The sequence below is a fragment of the Pseudophryne corroboree genome, chromosome 5, assembly GCF_028390025.1.
Source record: "Pseudophryne corroboree isolate aPseCor3 chromosome 5, aPseCor3.hap2, whole genome shotgun sequence".
In the NCBI taxonomy this organism is placed as follows: domain Eukaryota; kingdom Metazoa; phylum Chordata; class Amphibia; order Anura; family Myobatrachidae; genus Pseudophryne; species Pseudophryne corroboree.
Window position 1 is genome coordinate 510,615,191 of NC_086448.1, and position 21,020 is coordinate 510,636,210.

General features: G+C 47.1%; 2 protein-coding genes across 4 annotated transcripts in view; one reads left to right on the forward strand and one right to left on the reverse strand.

Moving 5' to 3' along the window:
- ACD (ACD shelterin complex subunit and telomerase recruitment factor) overlaps positions 1-2,322 on the reverse strand; it is a 174,876-nt gene extending 172,554 nt beyond the window's left edge. The window contains exon 1 of one of the 2 annotated variants that reach the window (XM_063923065.1): positions 1,924-2,322. In XM_063923065.1, the coding sequence (XP_063779135.1) occupies positions 1,924-2,079 (156 nt within the window). In that variant the 5' untranslated portion in view covers positions 2,080-2,322. The remainder of the gene's footprint in view (positions 1-1,923) is intronic. The other variant, XM_063923066.1, reaches the window with a different exon arrangement.
- PSMG4 (proteasome assembly chaperone 4) lies at positions 2,322-20,672 on the forward strand. 2 transcript variants are annotated; one of them, XM_063923067.1, is made up of 3 exons: positions 2,322-2,499; positions 18,472-18,547; positions 20,283-20,672. In XM_063923067.1, exons 1-3 carry the CDS (start codon positions 2,335-2,337, stop codon positions 20,402-20,404), a joined length of 363 nt encoding a protein of 120 aa, XP_063779137.1. In that variant the 5' UTR covers positions 2,322-2,334; the 3' UTR covers positions 20,405-20,672. The 2 variants fall into 2 exon arrangements, with proteins under 2 accessions (XP_063779137.1, XP_063779138.1); XM_063923068.1 differs by lacking the exon at positions 2,322-2,499 and adding an exon at positions 2,902-3,274.
- Positions 20,673-21,020: the final 348 nt, after the last annotated feature.

The following is a 21,020-nucleotide window of genomic DNA, read 5'->3' on the forward strand; positions in this document are numbered from 1 at the left end:
CCATTCTGTACCTATCCCATCTGGACACAAATAAAGTACTCTCATGTACTGTACCTGCTAAAAAGGTACATTTGGAGGGTATGCCACTGCATTTGCAGCAAGCCTCTGCACTGTAGATAGGTAAAAAAAAAATCCTTTTACTGCAGCGTCTTATGTCCTGCTGCCAGTCCGCCTGCCCCCTCTGGCATCAACATTCCCCACTCCCTAGCCACGGTGCAGGTGGAACAAAAGCTGGTGAAGCCACCGGCATAGATGTGTATGCAAGTGGTGCAGCGGAAGGCTTTCATAGCCCTCCCTGCACCGCATAGTCTCTGAGCGCAGGAGCATCCGCTGCACGTGATGTCACAGAAGTGCCTCCCCGCAACAGCCGCGCCCAGATCCCCAGAGGCCCTGACTCCGCAACACAGCTGGAAGCCCCGAGATGGCTAATGTAATGGATAGAGTGGGTGATATCGTGGAGGGCAATGTCTGGACGCTGAATCAATGTAAAAGGTGACAGTGCTGTGCAGTGCAGTGGGTGTGCAGTGTCACCGACACTGCACAGCACTCTCACCTTTTACATTGATTCAGCGAGTCAGTCAGTTCTGTCAGCCAGTCACTATTGTTAGCAACGGTGTCCCAACGTGCCACATTACAGGGAAGTAGACGCACTAAATAAACTACATCTCCCAGCAGCTCTTAGCGCCGAAGCATTTCGGCGCTAAGGGCTGCTGGGAGCCGTAGTTTATGGAGTGCATCTTCTGCCCTGTAATGCAGCGCGTTGGGACACTGGCGCTAACAATAGTGACTGGCTGCTGTGTGAGTCTCCGGGAGAGCCACTGCCAAAGGGAAAACAGCAGCTTAGCTATTTCCAGGAGGAGAAGCAGGAGCATTACCTGCCCCTCCACCACTCGCAGTACCGCCGGGCCCCAGCTGCAGCACCCCCCTCCACCACCTGCGGTGGATCCAGACCCCCTCCTCCACCCGCAGCAACCCTGCAACCACTCTTCCCCCACCAGCGGCTGCTCCGGACCCCCACCAGCGGCACCCACCCCTCCCTCACCCGTGGCCCAACCGCACCAGCCCCTCCCCCTCTCGCGGCACCCCCCGGACCCCTCCCCTATCCGCGTCGCACCTGCCACTCCCCCAACCACAGCATCTACTATATGATTCATCAGGCCCTGCATGCGCTGTTCACGCCGTTGCAAGGGGCTACGATCCCTTAACCATTGCACACCCTTTGTCCGTGCAATATTTAACCACTCACACAATTATGATTGGAGGTAATACCCCATATACTGTAATACAAATATTGTACGCCACAAGGGCGATGGTGTGAAAAGCGCCCGTAGGGCACGATGAATCACCTACAGTAGTAGGACATAATGACTATATGAAGGAAGAAAATCACCAGTGTGACAAAACTATATAAACACACTTGATCAGGGAGGCCATACACTGCCTCTGTACTGCAGACAGATCCTACTCCAACTGCTCAAACCCGCCTGCCGACAGCAGAGCCCTCCCCACCAGTGTCGGACTGGGGCATGTAGGGACCTCCGGGGGAATGCAGTGGTAGGGGCCCAGGTTTAGAGGTGTGGCCAGTCTCTAGAGTGGGTGTGCCAAGCCACCACATTGGTTTACCTAACCATTTTGCAAGTGTTGGTACCCTAGATAAATATATACAATAAACACTGTAGTGCATGCAAGATAATGTACTAGATTAGTAACAGCATAAACTGGAACCTGATCCCTAAAGGAGGGGGTGGGGCCCCAGGCAATAGGGCCCACCGGTGGTTTCCCATGTACCCATGTGGGCCAGTCCAACCCTGCTCCCCACTCCCACTGACCTGCAGGCAACTTTGCACAGCCCTCCCACTCCAACTGACCTGCAGGCAACACAACACAACACAACACAGCATAGCCCTCCCCGCTGCTACTGACCTGCCGACAACAGATGATCCCTCGCCGCTCCCGGGCGGGCAGATGCGCCTTCTTCTGCTGTAGCCTATAAGAGCCTCCTGCGGGAGGCGCTGTCACCAGGAGACACGTTACAGTGCACGGCGTCCATATGGGAGCTTCCCTTTCACTGCGGAGCATAGAGCAGTAGCAGACCACCTCTATCCCGACATAGCTGGGCTCACGCAATAGAAACAGACAGGATTACGGAGGCACTTTTTTTTTTTTTTAATCATTAAATCAGCCATATTTACATTGGGCAAGAAGTTTCTTACTTTTGCAATTTACCCGAATACAATATGGCCACACGTAACTCACTGTAGACTGTGGGGTTAGCGCTCAGAGTATGACGTCAGCGGAAGTGAAGTGCCGGGCAGGTGGGTGTGTGCGCCAGCCATGGAGTCTTCCACGCATCACCCCATCACTGTGCACAACTTCAGCGAGAAGATCTGTGATAGACTCATCCATTTCCACGTGATGGGCTTGGAGGGCTGCTTCTTCCTGTGGGTCGGCCTGTCCGCCGGTCTGTGCAATCTGGCCGTAGCCATGTGCAGCAAATTTGTGAGTGTTCCTCTTCGTTATGTGCAGGAACATGGCCAGCCTCTGGCTTTCTGACACTGTACATTACGTCAGTTATGTGCTCATTTCTAGCTGCTTTGTGGAACCCAAACGATGTCTTTCAGTGCTTGATATAATGGCCATTTTTACCAGTACATGTAAATATCTCTTGCTGGGACACCGCTGCAATAGTAGCTTATGTTCTCACTTCCAGGTACAGATTACAGATATAACCTGTCTAATGGCATACCTCCCAACATGACCCTCTCCAGGAGGGACAAAATGCTCTGCTACTGGTCTTCTCTCAATTTATAATTGCCGGCACCTGTATTGAACAGGTTAATTGATAAGTTATTTCACCACGGGTGCCAGCAATTATAAATTAAGAGTCAAGTCCAGGAGCAAAGCATTCTGTCCCTCCTGGAGAGGGTCATGTTGGGAGGTATGCTAATGCAAGGCCATTAGACTGCACATATGCTAGTACGGGCTGATGAACAATCGCTTAAAAAAAATAATTGTGTATCTATAGCCTATAGACTACAATGGGCTGACACCATCTAGCTTCTGGGGCCATTATCACAGTCCCCATAGGACTAAGGGACTGGTTTTGCAAACAGTGGTGCCTATTCGTGTATAGCATGAAGTGGCTACCAGTAATTACCACTGTATGTCACATCATATTGATGCAACATTTAGTAGTTCAAAGGTGGACTTCACAAATGCCTATCTGGCGAAGCGGTCCGAAAACCAGGCCCCTCGATCCTGTGCAGAACTGCAGGTAGGTTTTGCAAAGCAGCTACAGTAGCTTATGTGCTCTTCAAAATCCGGCACACTATTGGTAAATTTGACCTTTTTGCAGCCCCCATAGAAACCTATGGGGCTGCAGCTGCTGTCGGAAATAGTGATCCCTCCTACATACATTAGTGTTACTTAGTACTGGCAGATACCTCTGGTATAGAATCCATCAGAAAGAGCACAGTCCCTCATTTGTGTTTAGATGGTAGTGTCCCCTGACCAGGATATCAGCAGACCAACTGAAACTTGTATCTATTCATGTGTTCCATCTTATAATGCTCCAGGGATTTTGACCATATACTCTTAAAGATGCCAATATTCTCGCAGCTTGTCCTGCCATCTGTGAGCAGCCTGCATTTGCAGATTGCTGTCAGGCCTTGAGCCCTGGAACTTCGCAGGCTGCAGGAGTGAGTTTCTCCAGCAGAGATCCTGTGCATAGGAGTATGGGAATCAGCTGGTTATTTTACTTAAGAATGACCGATTTTATTAGATTTTTTTTTTTTTTACAAGTTATTCGGTTCTTCTTAGCTGTCATTATCAGTGCGCATTTCCACCAACACTGACCCTGGGGGAAACCCGTCTGAAAACAGGAGTAACTACATGGTGGGAAAAATTAATAATAATGGTGCTTAATAAAACATTAAGGTTAATAACTAAAATTAAATATCAAGTAAACAAAAATCTGTCTTCTAATTAGTATCTTAAATTATCGCAGCAGCTGTCAGAGGCCTCTGCAACAACCTACAATCAGAATATGCAAGCAATAGAAAATACCACTACACACGTCATATTGCATAGCTAAGCAGTGAGTCTCTGCTCCATCCCTTGAGTGTCCCCAACAGGTCCTGTTTTTAGGATTTCTGTCTGGAAATAGGTGGGATAAGTACTGCAAAATAGATTAACTCACCTGTGCAAGAGATCCCAAACTCTGCCAAGACAGACCTGGTTTTAAGGATATCCATGCTTGAGTCCAGATAGTTAAATCAAATTGACTGCAATACTGAAGTCACCCGTGCTCAAGCATGGATAGCCTTAAAACCTGGACTGTAATATTTTTGGGAAAGTCTGGTTCAGTGAAATGTGTGGTCTTTGCTGCCATCTACTGGATTTTCACAAAATGAGTTGACAATTCTAACAATGTTGTTACTACAGAAATATAGATTTCTACTGCAGGGTCCACGGGTTATTTACAGGATAACATTGGGATATGAGGTAGCGACAGCGGATTGGCACTAAACGATCAAAGCTTTCGGCCTCCCAAAATGCAACGGGCCCATCCCTATATCCCCGCTTCCTGGCTCAGGCAAATCCGTTTTCTGTTTGGTGCGGCAGGAGCCGACAACATGGTCAATGGGCTGCTGGTTATTAGCAGCCACAAGCTTTTTTTTTTTCTTGCTTTTTTTTTGTAGAATATTACTTATTTTCTCCTGCAGTGTCCACAGGGTATCCACAGGATACATTAGGATATGGTTGAGCGACAGCGGATCTTGAACCAATTCGTCAAAGCTTTCTGGCCTCCCAGAATGCAGCGGGCCCGTCCATATATCCCCGCCTCCTGGCTCAGGCAAATTAGTTTTTGTTTGGTGCGGCAGAAGCCGGACCATGGTCTAAGGCAGCGGTGGCCAACGTGTGGCTCTTGAGCCGCATGTGGCTCTTTCTTTATTCAAATGTGGCTCCCAACACTCTAAATCATGTGACCACAACAGATACAGAAACCGCTGCACTCCAGCCAGACACGCAGCAGCACTATAGGGACTGAAAACTGAAGGAGTCAGATACTAGAGGTGAGACACCCACAAGCAAACAGAGGACACATTAGGGACTGCTGCAATGGCACGAGTGGATGGGGGGTGGCTGTTGTGATACATGGGGGTGGGCTAGAGTGACACATGGCAGAGCTGGCTGGAAAGACACAGGAAGGTCCTGGCAGGAGTGATGTGGGAGGGTGCTGGAAGTAGTGACAAATGGAAGATATGGCTGGAGTGACATAGGAGGGTGGTAGCAGGAGTGACACATGGGAGCACTGGCTGGAGTGACATAGGAGTGTAGTAGCAGGAGTGACACATGGGGGAGCTGGCTGGAGTGATATAGGAGGGTGGTAGCAGGAGTGACACATGGGAGCACTGGCTGGAGTGACATAGGAGTGTAGTAGCAGGAGTGACACATGGGGGAGCTGGCTGGAGTGATATAGGAGGGTGGTAGCAGGAGTGACACATGGGAGCACTGGCTGGAGTGACATAGGAGTGTAGTAGCAGGAGTGACACATGGGGGAGCTGGCTGGAGTGATATAGGAGGGTGGTAGCAGGAGTGACACATTCGGGAGCTGGCTGGAGTGACAGGAGGGTGCTGGAAGTAGTGGCACATGGGAGAGCTAGCATGAGTGACACGGGGGAGCTGGCTGGAGTGACACATGGGAGAGCTGGCTGGAGTGATATAGGAGGGTGGTAGCAGGAGTGACACATTCGGGAGCTGGCTGGAGTGACACAGCAGGGTTTTGGCAGTAGTGACACATGGGTGAGCTGGCTGGAGTGACACGGGGAAGCTGGCTGGAGTGACATAGGAGGGTGGTAGCAGGAGTGACACATTGAAGAGTTGACTGGAGTGACAGGAGGGTGTTGGCTAGAGTAACACATGGGAGAGCTAGCATGAGTGACACGGGGGAGCTGGCTGGAGTGACACATGGGAGAGCTGGCTGGAGTGATATAGGAGGGTGGTAGCAGGAGTGACACATTCGGGAGCTGGCTGGAGTGACACAGCTGGGTCTTGGCAGTAGTGACACGAGGGAAACCTGGCTGGAGTGACACAGCAGGGTCAAAGTAGTAGTGACACATGGGAGAGCTGGCTGGAGTGACCAAGGAGGGTGGTAGCAGGAGTGACACATGGAAGAGCTGACTGGAGTGACAGGAGGGTGTTGGCTGGAGTAACACATGGGAGAACTAGCATGAGTGACACGGGGGAGCTGGCTGGAGTGACAGGAGGGTGTTGGTTGGAGTGACACATGGGGGAGCTGGCTGGAGTGACACAGCAGGGTCTTAGCAGTAGTGACACATGGGAGACCTGGCTGGAGTGACACGGGGGAGCTGGCTGGAGTGACATAGGAGGGTGGTAGCAGGAGTGACACATGGAAGAGATAACTGGAGTGACAGGAGGGTGTTGGCTGGAGTAACACATGGGAGAGCTAGCATGAGTGACACGGGGGAGCTGGCTGGAGTGACAGGAGGGTGTTGGTTGGAGTGACACATGGAAGAGCTGGCTGGAGTGACACAGCAGGGTCTTGGCAGTAGTGACACATGGGAGAGCTGGCTGGAGTGACACGGGGGAGCTGAAGTTTATGATGTGAATCTGGCTTTTTCAATTATATTTTGTGAAAGTGGCTTTTTCAATGGATCTGGCTTTAAAAAATTAATTTTATGTCGTTCTGGCCGTTTCAATGTATTTTATACCAGGGGTGTAGTTTAGCAGGCACAAGGCCACATTCCATTTTTGCATGCGCGCCATCGGCTCGATGTCGGCTCTTTGATGTACCTAACAAGGTTTTTTGGCTCTTTGTCACTGACTGGTTGGCCACCCCTGGTCTAAGGGCTGCTGGTTTTTCATAAGCTATTTTATGTTATATTTAGAGTTTTACTATTTTTTTTCTGAGTGATCTTTCTAAACGGCGTCTTTTACGTACCTTAAAAAGATTTGATCCAACAACTCCCCACCGGGTCGCGACAACACTTACCCACAAGTACAGTGCTGTTTTGGCGGGCGTCTTTGACGGATAAAACTAGCAGGTCCAGCAGACATTACCAGGCTGTGGCCGGAGCACGGGAGGAAAGGTAAGGCATCGGTTCCGCTTAGAGGGCGAACACGGACACAGCCGCACTCTTTGGGAGGAGACTACCAAACAGTCGCTGACGTGGCTGCCACAGAGAGTGCACCAGCGCTAGGCCTTAGGGATCATAGGCTCCAGTGGTAGCATGAGGCCGCAATCCCTAGGGTTGATGTCAGCAGTGGGGAGTCAGATGCTCCCCTGGTCGCCCCTCCCCCTAGTTCATGACCAGTTTCCTCAGAGTCTCCCGCCATGAACTGAATTCCCGCTTCCAACCAAGACGCTGTCTACTAAGGCACCCAGTCGCAACATAGGCGGCTGTGTGACTGGTGCGTCAGTGTTCACTTGGGTGTCTGTGTTCACTATAGGTTCGTGGAGCGGCGTTGTACACTTATAGCGTCTGGATACACTCAGCGTTCGCAAACTTATTGATCAAATCTGAAAGTGGGGTAAGAATCCCTGTATCCCACTCTCCTGAGTACGGGCTATACAGTACTAAGTCTCTACCTTTGAGTATGAATAGTTGGATAAGTGCATAATGCATATGAGTTTGATAATATTACTGTGGTTTCTTACGCAATGCGTCTGAATACGGTTAAAACATTTTTATAAAGTATGCAGTAACCTGTTTCTCTTACGTCCTAGAGGATGCTGGGGTCCACATTAGTACCATGGGGTATAGCCAGGTCCCTTGGGAGCCATGGGCACTTTAAGAGTTTAATAGTGTGGGTTGGCTCCTCCCTCTATGCCCCTCCTACCAGACTCAGTTTAGAAAATGTGCACAGTGGAGCCGGTCACAGCTAGGGGAGCTCCTAGGAGTTCTTTTAGTTTTATTATTTTTTTAAAGAGGTACAGGGAGACTGCTGGCAATAGTCTCCCTGCTTCGTGGGACTTGGGGGGGGGGGGGGGGGAGGAGTAGGATCCAACCCTAGAGGTTAATGGCCCCTATCTCTGCTGACAGGACACTGAGCTCCTGAGGGTGATGATCGCAAGCCCCCGAGACGACCGCTCACTCCCGCAGCACTGCTGCCACCCCCTAGCAGCCAGAAGATCGAGGTGGTGAGTATGACGCTGGCTCCCTGATAAGTGGGTCACTGGCGAGAATGGCGGCACAAGGGTAGGAGCGCATCGCTGTAAGACTGCTCTCCGGAGGGCTCAGAGGTACAGTTGTGCGTCAATGTGAGGGACGCCCTGGGCCAGCGCAATACCCTAAACACTGGTCGCTATGGCTAGCAGGGACTCTGTACTGCTGCTAGCAACGCTTTACCTCAGGCCAGTATAAAATCAGAAGTGCGGGAAGACGTGCCATTAGAGGGAGTGGAGCTTCTCGGAGCAGATCCAGCACTCGCCAGCGCCATTTTCTCCTGCAGATCACAGCCAAGAGACGCTGACAGGGTCGCTGACCCTCCACATAACTCCAGCTATCCTGTGTGGTACCAGGGGGTTATAGAAGGCGGGGGGGGGGGGGGATTGGGGGGAAGAGTTCTTCTTGCTGTGTAATCTATTGAGGTTACTCAGTCAGCGCCAGGAATTTATCACATAACTGCCCACTGGGGCGCTGTGTGTGCTGGCTCCTTATACTCTGTCTCTCTGAAGGTACCATGTCTAGGGACTCTGTTTCTTGTGCTGCAGAGTGTGTATCTTCTCCAGAGGAGTCTATTCCATGTACTCAGGAATGCAATATACTGTCTCAGTCCTCTGAATCCGAACCCCAGTGGGTGTCTTCTCTTAAGGGAATGACATCCCAGATTTCATCTAGGACAGATCATAATGAGACTGAAATACAGGTTTTGAAAAGATCTGTGGAGGTTTTGTCGTATTCAACTCCCACTACCTCAGCCGAAACCCCTGATGTATATCATAAAAAGTGTGCTTTTGCAACAATAATGCATGTCGACATGGATACCTACTCTGATTAAGAGGACGGTGATTGGGATATACGGGGGGAAGAGGCATCCCTTGCTAAGGGGGTGCAACTCATGATTGAGGCTATTAGGGATGTTTACACATTACTGATAAGGTTCCTGAGCAGGTGGAGGAGGCTTACTTTACTGACAATAAGAGAGCCTCCCTTACCTTCCCTGAGTCTAAAGAATTGAACGCATTGTTTGAAAAATCCTGGGAAAACCCGGAGAAAAAAATTTCAGATCCCTAAAAGGGTTCTCATTGGTTTTCCTTTCCCTGAGGATAGAAAAAAGTGGGAAAACCTGCCGGTGGTAGACGCTTCTGTTTCTAGTACCCCTTTTCCACTAGCTCCTTAAAACACGGGTAAATGCGCGGGGGCGCACATTTACCCGTGTTTTTCCCTAGTGGAAACGGGTCCCCCGGCAAATTCCCGGATCAAGTGATCCGGGAATCCTACCCGGGTAGCTAGCCGGGTTGAGCACGTGTTCAACCCGGCTAGCTGTCTAGTGTGAACGGGTGCCGTGTCGAGGCGACGTGGCTCCCGTTCACTGTGTATAGGGAGGGCAGCGCTGGAAGACCATGTGATCTCCCAGCGCCGCCTCTGCCGCGTCACTAGCGCGTCACCAACCCGGCAATATGCCGGGTTGGTGAGCGCTGTCATTAGGGGGCTGTAGCACGGGTCGCAGCCGTGTCAGGCGACCCGTGCTTTAAGTGGAAAAGGGGTATAGGTTGTCTAAAAAAGTGGTTTTACCTGTACCTGGATCCACCGCTTTGAAAGAGCCGGCCGACCGCAAGATTGAGACTACACTCAAATCTTTATACACAGCAAATGGCGTAGCTTTAAGGCCTACTATTGCTTGTGCATGCATTTCTAAAGCCATTGTAAAGTGGTCAGGCACTTTACTAGAGGATTTAGATTCTATGGATAGAAGTGACATTGAATTATTTTTACGTCACATACAGGATTCTGCAGGTTTCATGGTGGAAGCCATAAAAGACCTTGGACATCTGAACGCAAGAGCTTCTTCCATGGCTGTCTCGGCACGCAGGGGACTCTGGCTGCGCCAATGGTCTGCGGACGCGGAATCCAAAGAGCGTGTGGAGAACCTACCCTTCACAGGTCAGCTTCTAAGCGCTACTCGTAAAGTGGGTTCTTCTAAACTCGTAAAGTGGGTTCTTCCTCGGCGGCTACCTGGAGTGTCTCGGCTTTACAACTTTGCCGAGCAGCAACTTGGTCAGGGTTCGATACTTTAACCAATCTTTAGGCCCTCAGAGGCAAATCTGTTCTGCAGGAGCCTCCGTGCTCTTCCTCCCATACTGGTAGCTTTGGTACATCCCCATGGTGCTAATGTGGACCCCAGCATCCTCTAGGACATAAGAGAAAATAGGATTTTAATTACCTACCGGTAAGTCCTTTTCTCATAGTCTGTAGAGGATGCGGCGCACCCGCCCAGTGCTTCGTTTTCCTGCAATTGTTACTTGGTTCAGTACTGCCTTGTTCCTTGGTTAAGTAATGTTGTTCAGCCGTTGCTGACTTAATTCAAGCTGGTTAGCTTGGTCTTCTTCTGTTATGTGTGAGGTGGTGTGAATCTCACCACTATCTGTGTATTTCCTTCTCTCAAAGTATGTCCGTCTCCTCAGGCACAGTTTCTAGACTGAGTCTGGTAGGAGGGGCATAGAGGGAGGAGCCAGCCCACACTATTAAACTCTTAAAGTGCCCATGGCTTCCAAGGAACCAGTCTATACCCTATGGTACTAATGTGGACACCAGCATCCTCTACGGACTATGAGAAACGGATTTACCGGTAGGTAATAAAAATCCTATTTTCTCCTACATACTTAAACTGTATCTGTATGTGAAATATGTGCTCATATTGCTTATTATAGTATGTATAACCTGTGACTGACTGCTAGTGTGATTGCTGACTTTACTCTAAATCAGTTTTCTCTGTTTACTCAGATCTTCAATGCTGGTGCTAAGCAGGGTAGGGACGGACTGTATGTCACTTTAACGCATCTTAAAGTGATTACAGTCACAAATTGTGTATTACACTGTGAAAGTGTCTGATTATTTATCATGTCTAAGAGCGGCAAAGGTGAGGAAAATGCACTCGCAACAGCACCAACACTTATATCATGTTTGTCATGTAAAGCTGGGTTAACCTCTCAGGATCTGGTTCAGGATGGGTTGGCTGCAAAGTGTTTTAGCTTTCACCAAGGTCTCCTGAAAAATTCAAGGCAGAGGCAGGTGCAAGCTGATTCCCCATGGGCTATGTTTGCACAGACATTATCCAGTATAGCTGTGCAGCATTCCAGCATTCCGTCTGCAGTTTATCATTTCCAGCAGGGGAAGCAGTATCCTCTCTACAGAAACAGGCTGAAAAGCCAGTGGTAAGTAAATCATTTAGACACGAAACAACATCTTCACAGTCTACACGTTTCAGATGAGGATTCATCAGAGGATGAAGACTCATTACACTCTGGTTCTGCATATGAGGATGAGGAAGAAGGTCTCAGCTCAGTGGACATACGCGTTGATTACTGCATTGAAATCCATTCTATCCTTAGAAGAATCAGCAGAGCCTGTGTTAAAATCCAAGGCACCTGTATTTAAATGTCCCAAAACAGTTAAGACTGAGTTTCCTGGATCAGAACAGCTGACAAAAATTATGGAAGAGGCTTGGGTTACTCCCAGTAAGAAATTTAGCATTCCTAGGAAATGGAATTCCAATTATCCTTTTCCGACTGGGGACTGTTAAAAGAGGGAGGTAGCCCCTAAAGTAGATACGCATGTGATTTGCTTAGTGCGAAAATCTACATTGCCTTCAATTTCTTTAAATGATGTCACGGATAGGAGAGTAGATGGTTTGCTAAAAACCATTTATTTTTCCCTTTCTGAGCAATCAGAGCAGCCATGGCCTCAACCTGGATGGCTAAAGCAGTGGCTGCCTAGGCGGATGCATTAGAAGGGGAAACTTCAGTGACATCTAGAGAGCAAAAGTCCCATGTGGCACATGTCAAACAGGCTGCAATGTTCTTGGAAGACGCAGCCTTAGATATGGGTACTATTGCCTCTCAAGCATCGGCCTCAACAGTAGCCACTCGCCGAGCAATTTGACTACGCACCTGGAAAGATGATTCTGAATCCAAAAAAGTCAATACCTTTTACTGGAGACATTCTCTTTAGTAAAGCGTTAACCAGTATTTGAGTCAGAAGCAGACTCGAAGAAAGTTAAGTTTCCTTTTACTTACAAATTTTAACCTAAAATTCCAGCTTTTCGGCCTCAAGGAAAAGGAAAGGGTGATGGCAAACAGTCCCAGTATATCAGGTCTGGTGAGACTAAAAAGCATTGGGCAACCAGAGGACCGGCTTCTAAAACAGAAGATAAGCCATCAACCCGATAGTGCTGAGGGACCGACTTCTTTATTTTGCACAAATCTGGCAGCAGTCTACCACGGATGCCTAGGTACAAGAAGTGGTATCTCGCGGTTATGCATTTGCTTTCGGGAAAAACCTTCCTCAAAGGTTTTTTTTTTGTACCACCCTGTCTTTAGTAGAGAAGAGGGACAGGGATTTACAAGAGGCAGTTCAGAAATTGCTTCAGTCAGGAATAATCATTCTGGTTCCTCCTGCACAATGAGGACAGGGTTTTTACTCCAACCTGTTTATAGTCCAGAAGCCGAACAGGTTGTTCCGGCCCATACTCAATCTAAAAATGCTGAATAAGTACATTTGGCTACCTCTGTTTCATATGGAGACTTTACGTTCCATAATTTTGGCTATGGAACCAGGGGATTTTATGGTGTCCCTGAATATACAGGATGCTTACCTACATGTTCCTATAGCCCTATCCCATCAACGATATCTTAGGTTCGCTATCCTCCAACTGCATTTTCAGTTTCAGGCTCTGCCGTTCGGGTTGACCACAGCCCCCAGAGTATTCACCAAAATTATGGTGATTATGGAAGCTTATCTCCGCCAACAGGGGATAAGAATATTTCCATACCTCGACGATCTTTTATTCCTGGCACAGTCTCAGGAATTGCTCCTGTGTCATCTGCAACAGACAAGAGTGTCTGCAGAAGCATGTTTGGCTCATAAATTGGGCAAAATCGTTGGTCCTTCACAATGGATGACTCACTTGGGGGCTGTGTTGGATTCGAACCTTCAGAGAGTAACTTTACCTCTGACCAAAATAACCAAACTTCAGGTAAGGATTAAGGAGCTTCTGCACAGTTGGAGCGTATGCACTAATGCGTGTGATGGGATTAATGATGTCAACATTCGACATGGTAGAGTATGCTCAGGCCTTTGCAACATCTGATCCTTACCAAGTGGAATGTTTTTCATCAGACTATAAAAACGCAGACTATGGTTCTTCCTCTGGAAGTAAGGAGGTTATTAGCCTAGTGGCTACAGACATCCCATCTGAACAAAGGCAGACCCTTTTGGATATCAGATTGGGAAATTCTGACAACAGATGCCAGCCTTCAGAGCAGTGTCAGGAAGAAATTGCTTCCAGGGGCAGTGGACCAAGGAAGAAAGCTGCCTGCCAATAAATATATTGGTACTTCGAGCCATATCCATGGCATTGAATCAGGCAAAGGACATCCTTCAGGGGAAACCAGTCCAGATCCGCTCGGACAACGCAACGGCAATAGCATACCTCAACCATCAGGAAGGAACTCCCAGCCGGAAAGCAATGAAAAAAAGTAAGTCAATCGTTAAAGTGGGCAGAACGTCATCATCCAGCCTTGTCTGCAGTGTTCGTTCCAGGAGTCCTAAACTGGGAAGCGGATTATCTCAGTCAGCACACCATTCATGTAAACGAATGGTCTTTACACCCAGAAATCTTCCAGACCCTGGTCGACAGATGGGGGTTGCCAGAGATGGATCTCATGGCGTCTCGTCAGAACCACAAGGTGCCCACATATGGATCCAAGAACAAAGGATCCCAAAGCGATCTTTGTGGATGCCCTGTCAGTGAGATGGGACTTTCATCTGGCCTATGTGTTTCCTTCCATCGCTGTGTTACTCAGGGTGGTGAGAAAGGTAAAACAAGGAAAAAGTGCCATGATACTAATAGCTCTGGCTTGGCCCAGAAGACATTAATACACAGATCTGCAGAGGATGTCGATGGATGCTCCATTCCTACTACCTCAACATCCAGATCTACTGATTCAGGGGCCTTGTTATCACAGACATCTGGATCGACTGTCTTTGACGGTGTGGCTCTTGAGACCGCCATCCTGAAGTCAAGAGGATTCTCACAACAGGTAATTCAAACAATGCTTAGAGCACGGAAACCCTCCTCAGCTCGCATTTATCACAGAATATGGCAAGCCTATAATTCAATTGTGCAGTGAATGGAAATTTGACCCTAGGTCTTTCAGAGTTCCCAAAATCCCAGCATTCCTTCAGGCAGGAATAGATAAAGGAAGGGTGGCTTCCTTGAGTGGAGGTGTCAGCACTAGCTGTGTGGTTCCAAAAGAAAATTGCCAACCTACAGGATGTGCGCACTTTTTTCCATGCAATACTTCACATTCAACCATCTCTTGTTTTTCCTACAGTGCCTTGGGACCTAAGTTTAGTTCTAAAGGCCCTTCAAGTTGCTCCGTTTGAACCACTTAAAAGAGTGGTTTTAAATGGTTGACAGCTAAAGTTCTCTTTCTACTGGCCATGGCTTCAGCTAGAAGAGTTACAGATTTGGTTATGTCGTCCTCCATTTGTTTTTGTTTTTTTAAATCCAGATAGAGCAGTTCTCAGAACTAAATCTGGGTATCTTCCTAAGGTGGTGTCTAAATTCCACCTTAACTAAGAAATTGTAGTCCTGGCTTTCCAGGGGGCCAGACCTCTCTGCGGGAGATGCATCGTTGGACGTAGTCCGTGCTTTAAGGGTATACGTAGATCGTACTAGTACCATCAGAAAAACAGACACACTCTTCATTCTCTACGGATTTCACAAGAGAGAATGGCCTGCTGACAAGCAGATACTGGCGAGGTGGCTTCGATTGACTATTTCAGAAGCCTGTTTTCAAGCTGATCTCCCTGTTCTGGCTTTTGTCTCTGCTCACTCTACTCGTAAGGTAAGTCCGTCATGGGCATCACAACAGATATGTAAGGCAGCCACATGGTCTTCCATTAACGCATTCATTAGACATTATGCCTTTGATACCTTTGCCCCTAAGGATGCTGAATTCGGTTGAAGGATTCTCCTGTCCAATCGGTAGCGTCCCCACCACTAAATTGTGTGGGACATCCCAATGTTATCCTGTGGATAACCTGTGGACCCTGCAGAAGAAATAATTGTTATGGTAGACTTACCGTTGATAACTCTTTCTCCTAAGTCCACAGGGATCCCACCCTGACGCACCTCATTTGAGGATCCTTTCACTTACTAACCTCTTCCTTCTTGTACGGAAGGGTGTGCATGTTTGTTCTTCTCGCCTGATTAGGGCTTTCTATGATGCTTCTGCCTCGAGCTTTGGAAAACAACCGATCTGCCTGAGCCAGGAGGCGGGGATATAGGGACAGGCCCGTTGCATTCTGGGAGGCCGAAAGCTTTGATTGGCGCCAATCTGCTGTCGCTTCCTCATATCCCAATGTTATCATGTGCACTTAGACTAACCATTGATAACTCTATTTCTACCATAATGATGATTTTATTGTTATGTACTAAAATATTGATTGCCAGAATGTAGTGGTCGGGGATTGGAAGTAAAACATTGCTTGGAGCACAGGTATTATAAACTGGCAGTGTTCCAAATAGTGTTGTAGGTTTATCGAACTCCTGCCATCCCCTTAATGAGGTACTCCTAGCTTTGGACTATTAGGGGGAATTCAATTAGCCACAGGGTTTTCCCCCTTGGCTAATTGGTATGCTGGAGGTATTCAGTTACCGTTGCATACATCGGGCACGACTCTCCACAGTTGGACACTAAAGTCAGCGGAAAAACCCACAAAATCGTGGGGAGGGGGTGCATTTATTGCGCAGTTTACATGGAGTCAGTGTGTTTCTGCGCCTGAATCCTGATTTTCCAGCACGGGGGGAAAAAGGCTATTTAATTGAATAGTCTTCCCTCGTGCCAGAGGGTTTTTTGTCAGCAATTAGTAGCGGGATAATTCTTGCAGCAATTGATTACTTCCCTTAGATTTGGATCCTACAATATCTGTCTTAATTTTTTTTTAAAATACCCTTTTGATATTTTGTTAGTATTAAAAGAAGACTAACATGACTGTAGCATAGTTGTTGCTACACACTGTCAGTTATATATATTTTTTATATATTTTTATTAAATCGCAATATTAAAACCAGCATCATAATGAGATAGATATAGATAATCTCTATCTCTATCTCTATATCTCTATCTCCTATATAATAGCCCAGAGTGACTGTGTGTGTAACGCTGGGCGTGGCTAGGAGCTCTCATTGGGTTAGTGGCAGGTCTATCACACTAAGTCCACAGCTGATCGGGCGAGAAACGCCCTCCCACACAGGTTACATCCAATGGGAGGCTCTGCCCTTTGGCTGCTGTGTGTTCCCAGAGCAGGATTAACAATGGTTGCTGATGGAGCTGCAGCTCCAGGTCCACACCCCAAATAGGCTCACTGCATCTGCAGCAACATACCCTTCAACCGTTTACACATAAAAATCAGTACAAATTCGAAAAAGGGGCGTGGTCACGGGTAAAGTGGTGTGGCCACACCCCTTTTCCTATACTTTCAATGGAAGTTTAGATAGCCAGAAATCTGTACAGACCATAAAAAAAAAAAAAAGGTACTGTACATGCCAAAAAGGTACAGTTGGATGGTATGCCACTGCATCTGCAGCAAGTCTCTGTGCTGTAGATAGGACGCTGCAGTAAAAGGATTTTTTTTTCACCTATGTCCTGCTGCCAGTCCACCTGCCCCCTCCGGCATCAACAATCCCCACCCCCTAGCCACAGTGCAGGTGGAACAACAGCTGCTGCGGCCACCGGCATAGATGTGTATGAAAGCAGCGCAGCGGAAGGCTTTCAAAGCCCTCCCTGCGCTGCATAGTCTGAGCCCTGGAGCATCTGCTGCACATGATGTCAAAGAAGTGCCTCCCCGCCACAGCCGCGCCCAGATCCCCAGATGCCCTGACTCCGCAACACAGCACATGGGCTGCCGGCCTGGAAGCCCCGTGATGGCTAATGTACCGGATAGAGTGGGTGATATCGCGGAGGGTAATGTCTGGATGCTGAATCAATGTAAAAGGTGACAGTGCTGTGCAGTTAAGTGTCACTGACACTGCACAGCTCTCACCTTTTACATTTATTCAGTGAGTCAGTCAGTTCTGCCAGCCAATCACTATTGTTAGCGTCTGTGTCCCAACGCATCGCGTTACAGGGAAGTAGATGCACTAAATAAGCTACAGCTCCCAGCAGCCCTTAGCGCTGAAACATTCCGGCGCTAAGGGCTGCTGGGAGCTGTAGTTTATTTAGTGCGTCTACTTCCCTGTAATGCGGTGCGTTGGGACACCGGCACTAACAAAAGTGACTGGCTGCTGTGCGAGTCTCCGGGAGAGCCACTGCCAAAGAGAGGACAGCAGCTTAGCTGCTTCCAGGAGGAGAAGCAGAAGCATAACCGCCCCTCTCCCACTCGCAGTACCTCCGGGCCCCATCCGCGGCACCCCCACACACACACCCCTCCGCCACCTGCGGTGGATCCGGACCCCTCCCCCACCCGCAGTACCTCCGCACCTGCCCCTCCCCCACCCACGGCACCACCGCAACTACTACCCCACCCGCGGTGGCTCCGGATCCCCAATCGCGGCACCCCCGCAACCGCCCCTCCCCCACCCGCAGCACCCCCGCAACCACTTCCCCACCCGCGGTGGCTCCGCACCACCACACCGGCCCCTCCCCCCCCATCCACGTCTGTCCCGCACCCGCCCCTCCCCCAACCACAGCACCTACTAGGTGATTCATCAGGCCCTGCGTGCGCTGTTCACGCCGTTGCAAGGGGCTACGACCCCTTAACCATCGCATGCCCTTTGTCCATGCAATATTTAACCACACACAATTATGATTGGAGGTAATACGCCAAATAATACAAATATTGCACGCCACAAGGACGTGCAAGGATTAAGAGCGTGTAGCCCCTTACGATGGTGTGAAGAGCGCCCGTAGGGCGCGATGAATCACCTAGTATGCATACATACATACATACATACATACATACATAATATGGGATTTAATTTGCAGTTAAATTATTGTTCACATATAAACCTTATGGCATATGTAATTTATTTGAAAATATCCTGTGACAGCTGTAGCCTGATGTGTCACACTTGTTGGATCATTATCTAAGTACTTTTTCTTACAATTTATTGACTCATATGAGGCCCTCTTGAAAAAGAAAATGTGCTCATGCTAAAACATTCATCATTTTTATTTTTGACTGATATATCTAATTTCTTTTTGTGTGTTTATTCCAGGACTCTGTACCGTTGTCTACATTGATTCTTGGTGACAAATCTGACACAACTTCAAGTTCTTTTGCACAGAGACTAGGTCTGTATCAGTTCAGCCATATGTTAGTACTGGCACACAGTTCTCCCTCGTTACCCAACTTCATTGAATCCATTTGTGTACTTTTTCCACTAATATTTAAAAACTGAACCCAAAAGAAATTCAGTCCCAGAAGCCCGAGTTATGCTGTTGTCTGGAGATGCTCTCCTCAGTCCTTCTTCAAATGTGTTACCTCCCCCGGCGCTATCCAATTAACCCATAAGTGCTGCGGGCTGCAGCACTTATCTTGATATTTTGTTTTTGAATCCCACTGTGGTCCCAAAACAAAATCCCTGGGATGAGCCACATTTTCGCACCCGCAATTACGAAAACACATAGGATACAAGATAAGTTCCCGGACCTTTGTGTTTTCACGCAAAAATGGGATTTTGTTTTGCGAGGGAAAAAAATAGCTTTAATCGAATTGCCCAAAAAACAATTGGGCAAAAAATGAGATCTACTTATGACATCAGTTGAAGATCACTGCTGATATTGAGTCTGTTTATACAGAGTAAACCTTCTTTAAAATCTGTTAATACATATTGGCACACAATCATCTAGTCCAAGCCAAGTCCCAAAATGTTAGAATGACAAACTGAAATCAAATATTTGATTAGAATTGTATTTTCATCACATAGTAAGCCACCATGAAGAAGCCACATGTGGAAAAGTAAGCACACCCATACTGTTTCCATGGCGATAGGTAATCCCGGCCACTAAAGTGCTTACCATTATATAGCAGTCATAAATTGCCCCCACTGCTGTGTAAAAGCAAAATGGTTTATAGTTCAATCTGGAGCATTCAGGTTTATGTTAACCCGTGGCTAGTAGAAAAGATATCTGTAATGATATCAGAGCAGCAATTATTTTTGCTCATGAGCCTGGAAATAATATTTCCAAACAATCTAACTTCCATCTTTCTATTGTGAGAGATTAATTAGAGAACATTGAAGATGGTTAGCAATTTTTAAAGCAGAACCAGTTTGTTTTTGCGTTAAAACAAATTACTGCTTAAAATCTTGAAGCTAATCGATGCCTTGTAAGTGATTGCTGCTTTTAAAAAAAAAATGTCCAAGTTTGGCCGGTAACCCCCACCTCTGGCTAACTCGGACGGCATTACATCCGGTCCCTCATCTCCGTTGAGCTGCTGTGGCAGCACTTTTACATAAATAAGGGTCCACGTACATCCATAAACAAAAGCAGAAAATAATTAAAACTATCTATATGGACTAATAAGCTCACACTGAAAACAGTTACACTTCCCTCCTGAGACTGCACTCCATTTACTACAACCCTCTGTTTCCTATCCTGCAACCAGGATCTTATACATGAAACCATCTTAGAATCCAAACCCACACTTTCTAATTTATTTAGCAGTCTACGATGTGGGACAATGTCAAATGCCTTACTAAAGTCTACATATGCTACAACTGCCCCTCCTTCATCTATTACTTTAGTCACCCAGTAAAAAAAAGTCTAAGAATTGTTTGGCATGATCTCCCCCCAGTAAATCCATGAAGATGACAGTATAAGAAATAACATCGTTTTTGCACTTTTCTGTTTAATTGATCTGTGTTTTTCTGTCAGTATGATGCCTGTAGAGGCAGGCACAATATGTTAATATCTGATTTTCAACTTATTTTAGTACGTTAAAATGAAAACAGAAAAAAATAACTAATGTTGGTATGGATGGAGGAGTAAAAGTATTTTTTTTTTTTTTTTTCTTTCTACTTTACAGCCATGAAAACTAAAAAACAAGTGTTTGTTAGCGTGAACATCCCAAGCAATGACAGCCAGCTAATGCTACTGATAGAGAAGAGAATCAAGGAGGAGATGGAATCCTTTCCTGACAGATTTTAAATAGACCTGTCTCTGATCTCTGAGGACAAGTAAGGCTGCTTGGGCAGGCCTACAGCAGTCACGTTCAGACATGGTGGCTGGAAACAAGAAATTAGTAGCACACAGGACATTATACTCCAATGGAGTGCTGGCATATAAAGTATGTGGAAGGTGATTAAGACCCAACTTCATACCATTTGCCTCTATTACCAGGTTCCAGGGTAATTGAGAGTTTCTTTTTTTTTGTACTTTATGCAAAGAACTAATGCAATTAAATGTATGGACTTCCGTTTTTTTTGTTATGCAATCTTTATTTGTTTAATAAGAAGAAAAAAAAAACAGTGAACAACATCAACATACAAGGTGATTTTTCAAGTGTTTGTAAATAGAAATTGACAAAGGCGATGTTTAAAGTCAACAATAACACTATTTGATACATATCACCTAAAGAGAGAAGAATGGATTCTACATAAGACAATTCTTGTGACATATAAAATTTCATAATCACCAAATAATTGAATATGGTAAGAATGTGATAAAGCGAGGAGAGAGGCAAGTGTGGAAAGAGAGAAGCAAGAAAGGAATGGGAATAATAAGAGAAGTAATAAGAGAAAAAAGAAAGGGTCGTCATTGTGGT

Coding starts and splice junctions, on each gene's coding strand:
- PSMG4 (XM_063923067.1), top strand. CDS start 2,335: ATGGAGTCTTCCACGCATCACCCCATCACTGTGCACAACTTCAGCGAG. Junction 2,500..18,471: donor TAGCCATGTGCAGCAAATTT/GTGAGTGTTCCT, acceptor TGTTTATTCCAG/GACTCTGTACCGTTGTCTAC. Junction 18,548..20,282: donor TTCTTTTGCACAGAGACTAG/GTCTGTATCAGT, acceptor TCTACTTTACAG/CCATGAAAACTAAAAAACAA.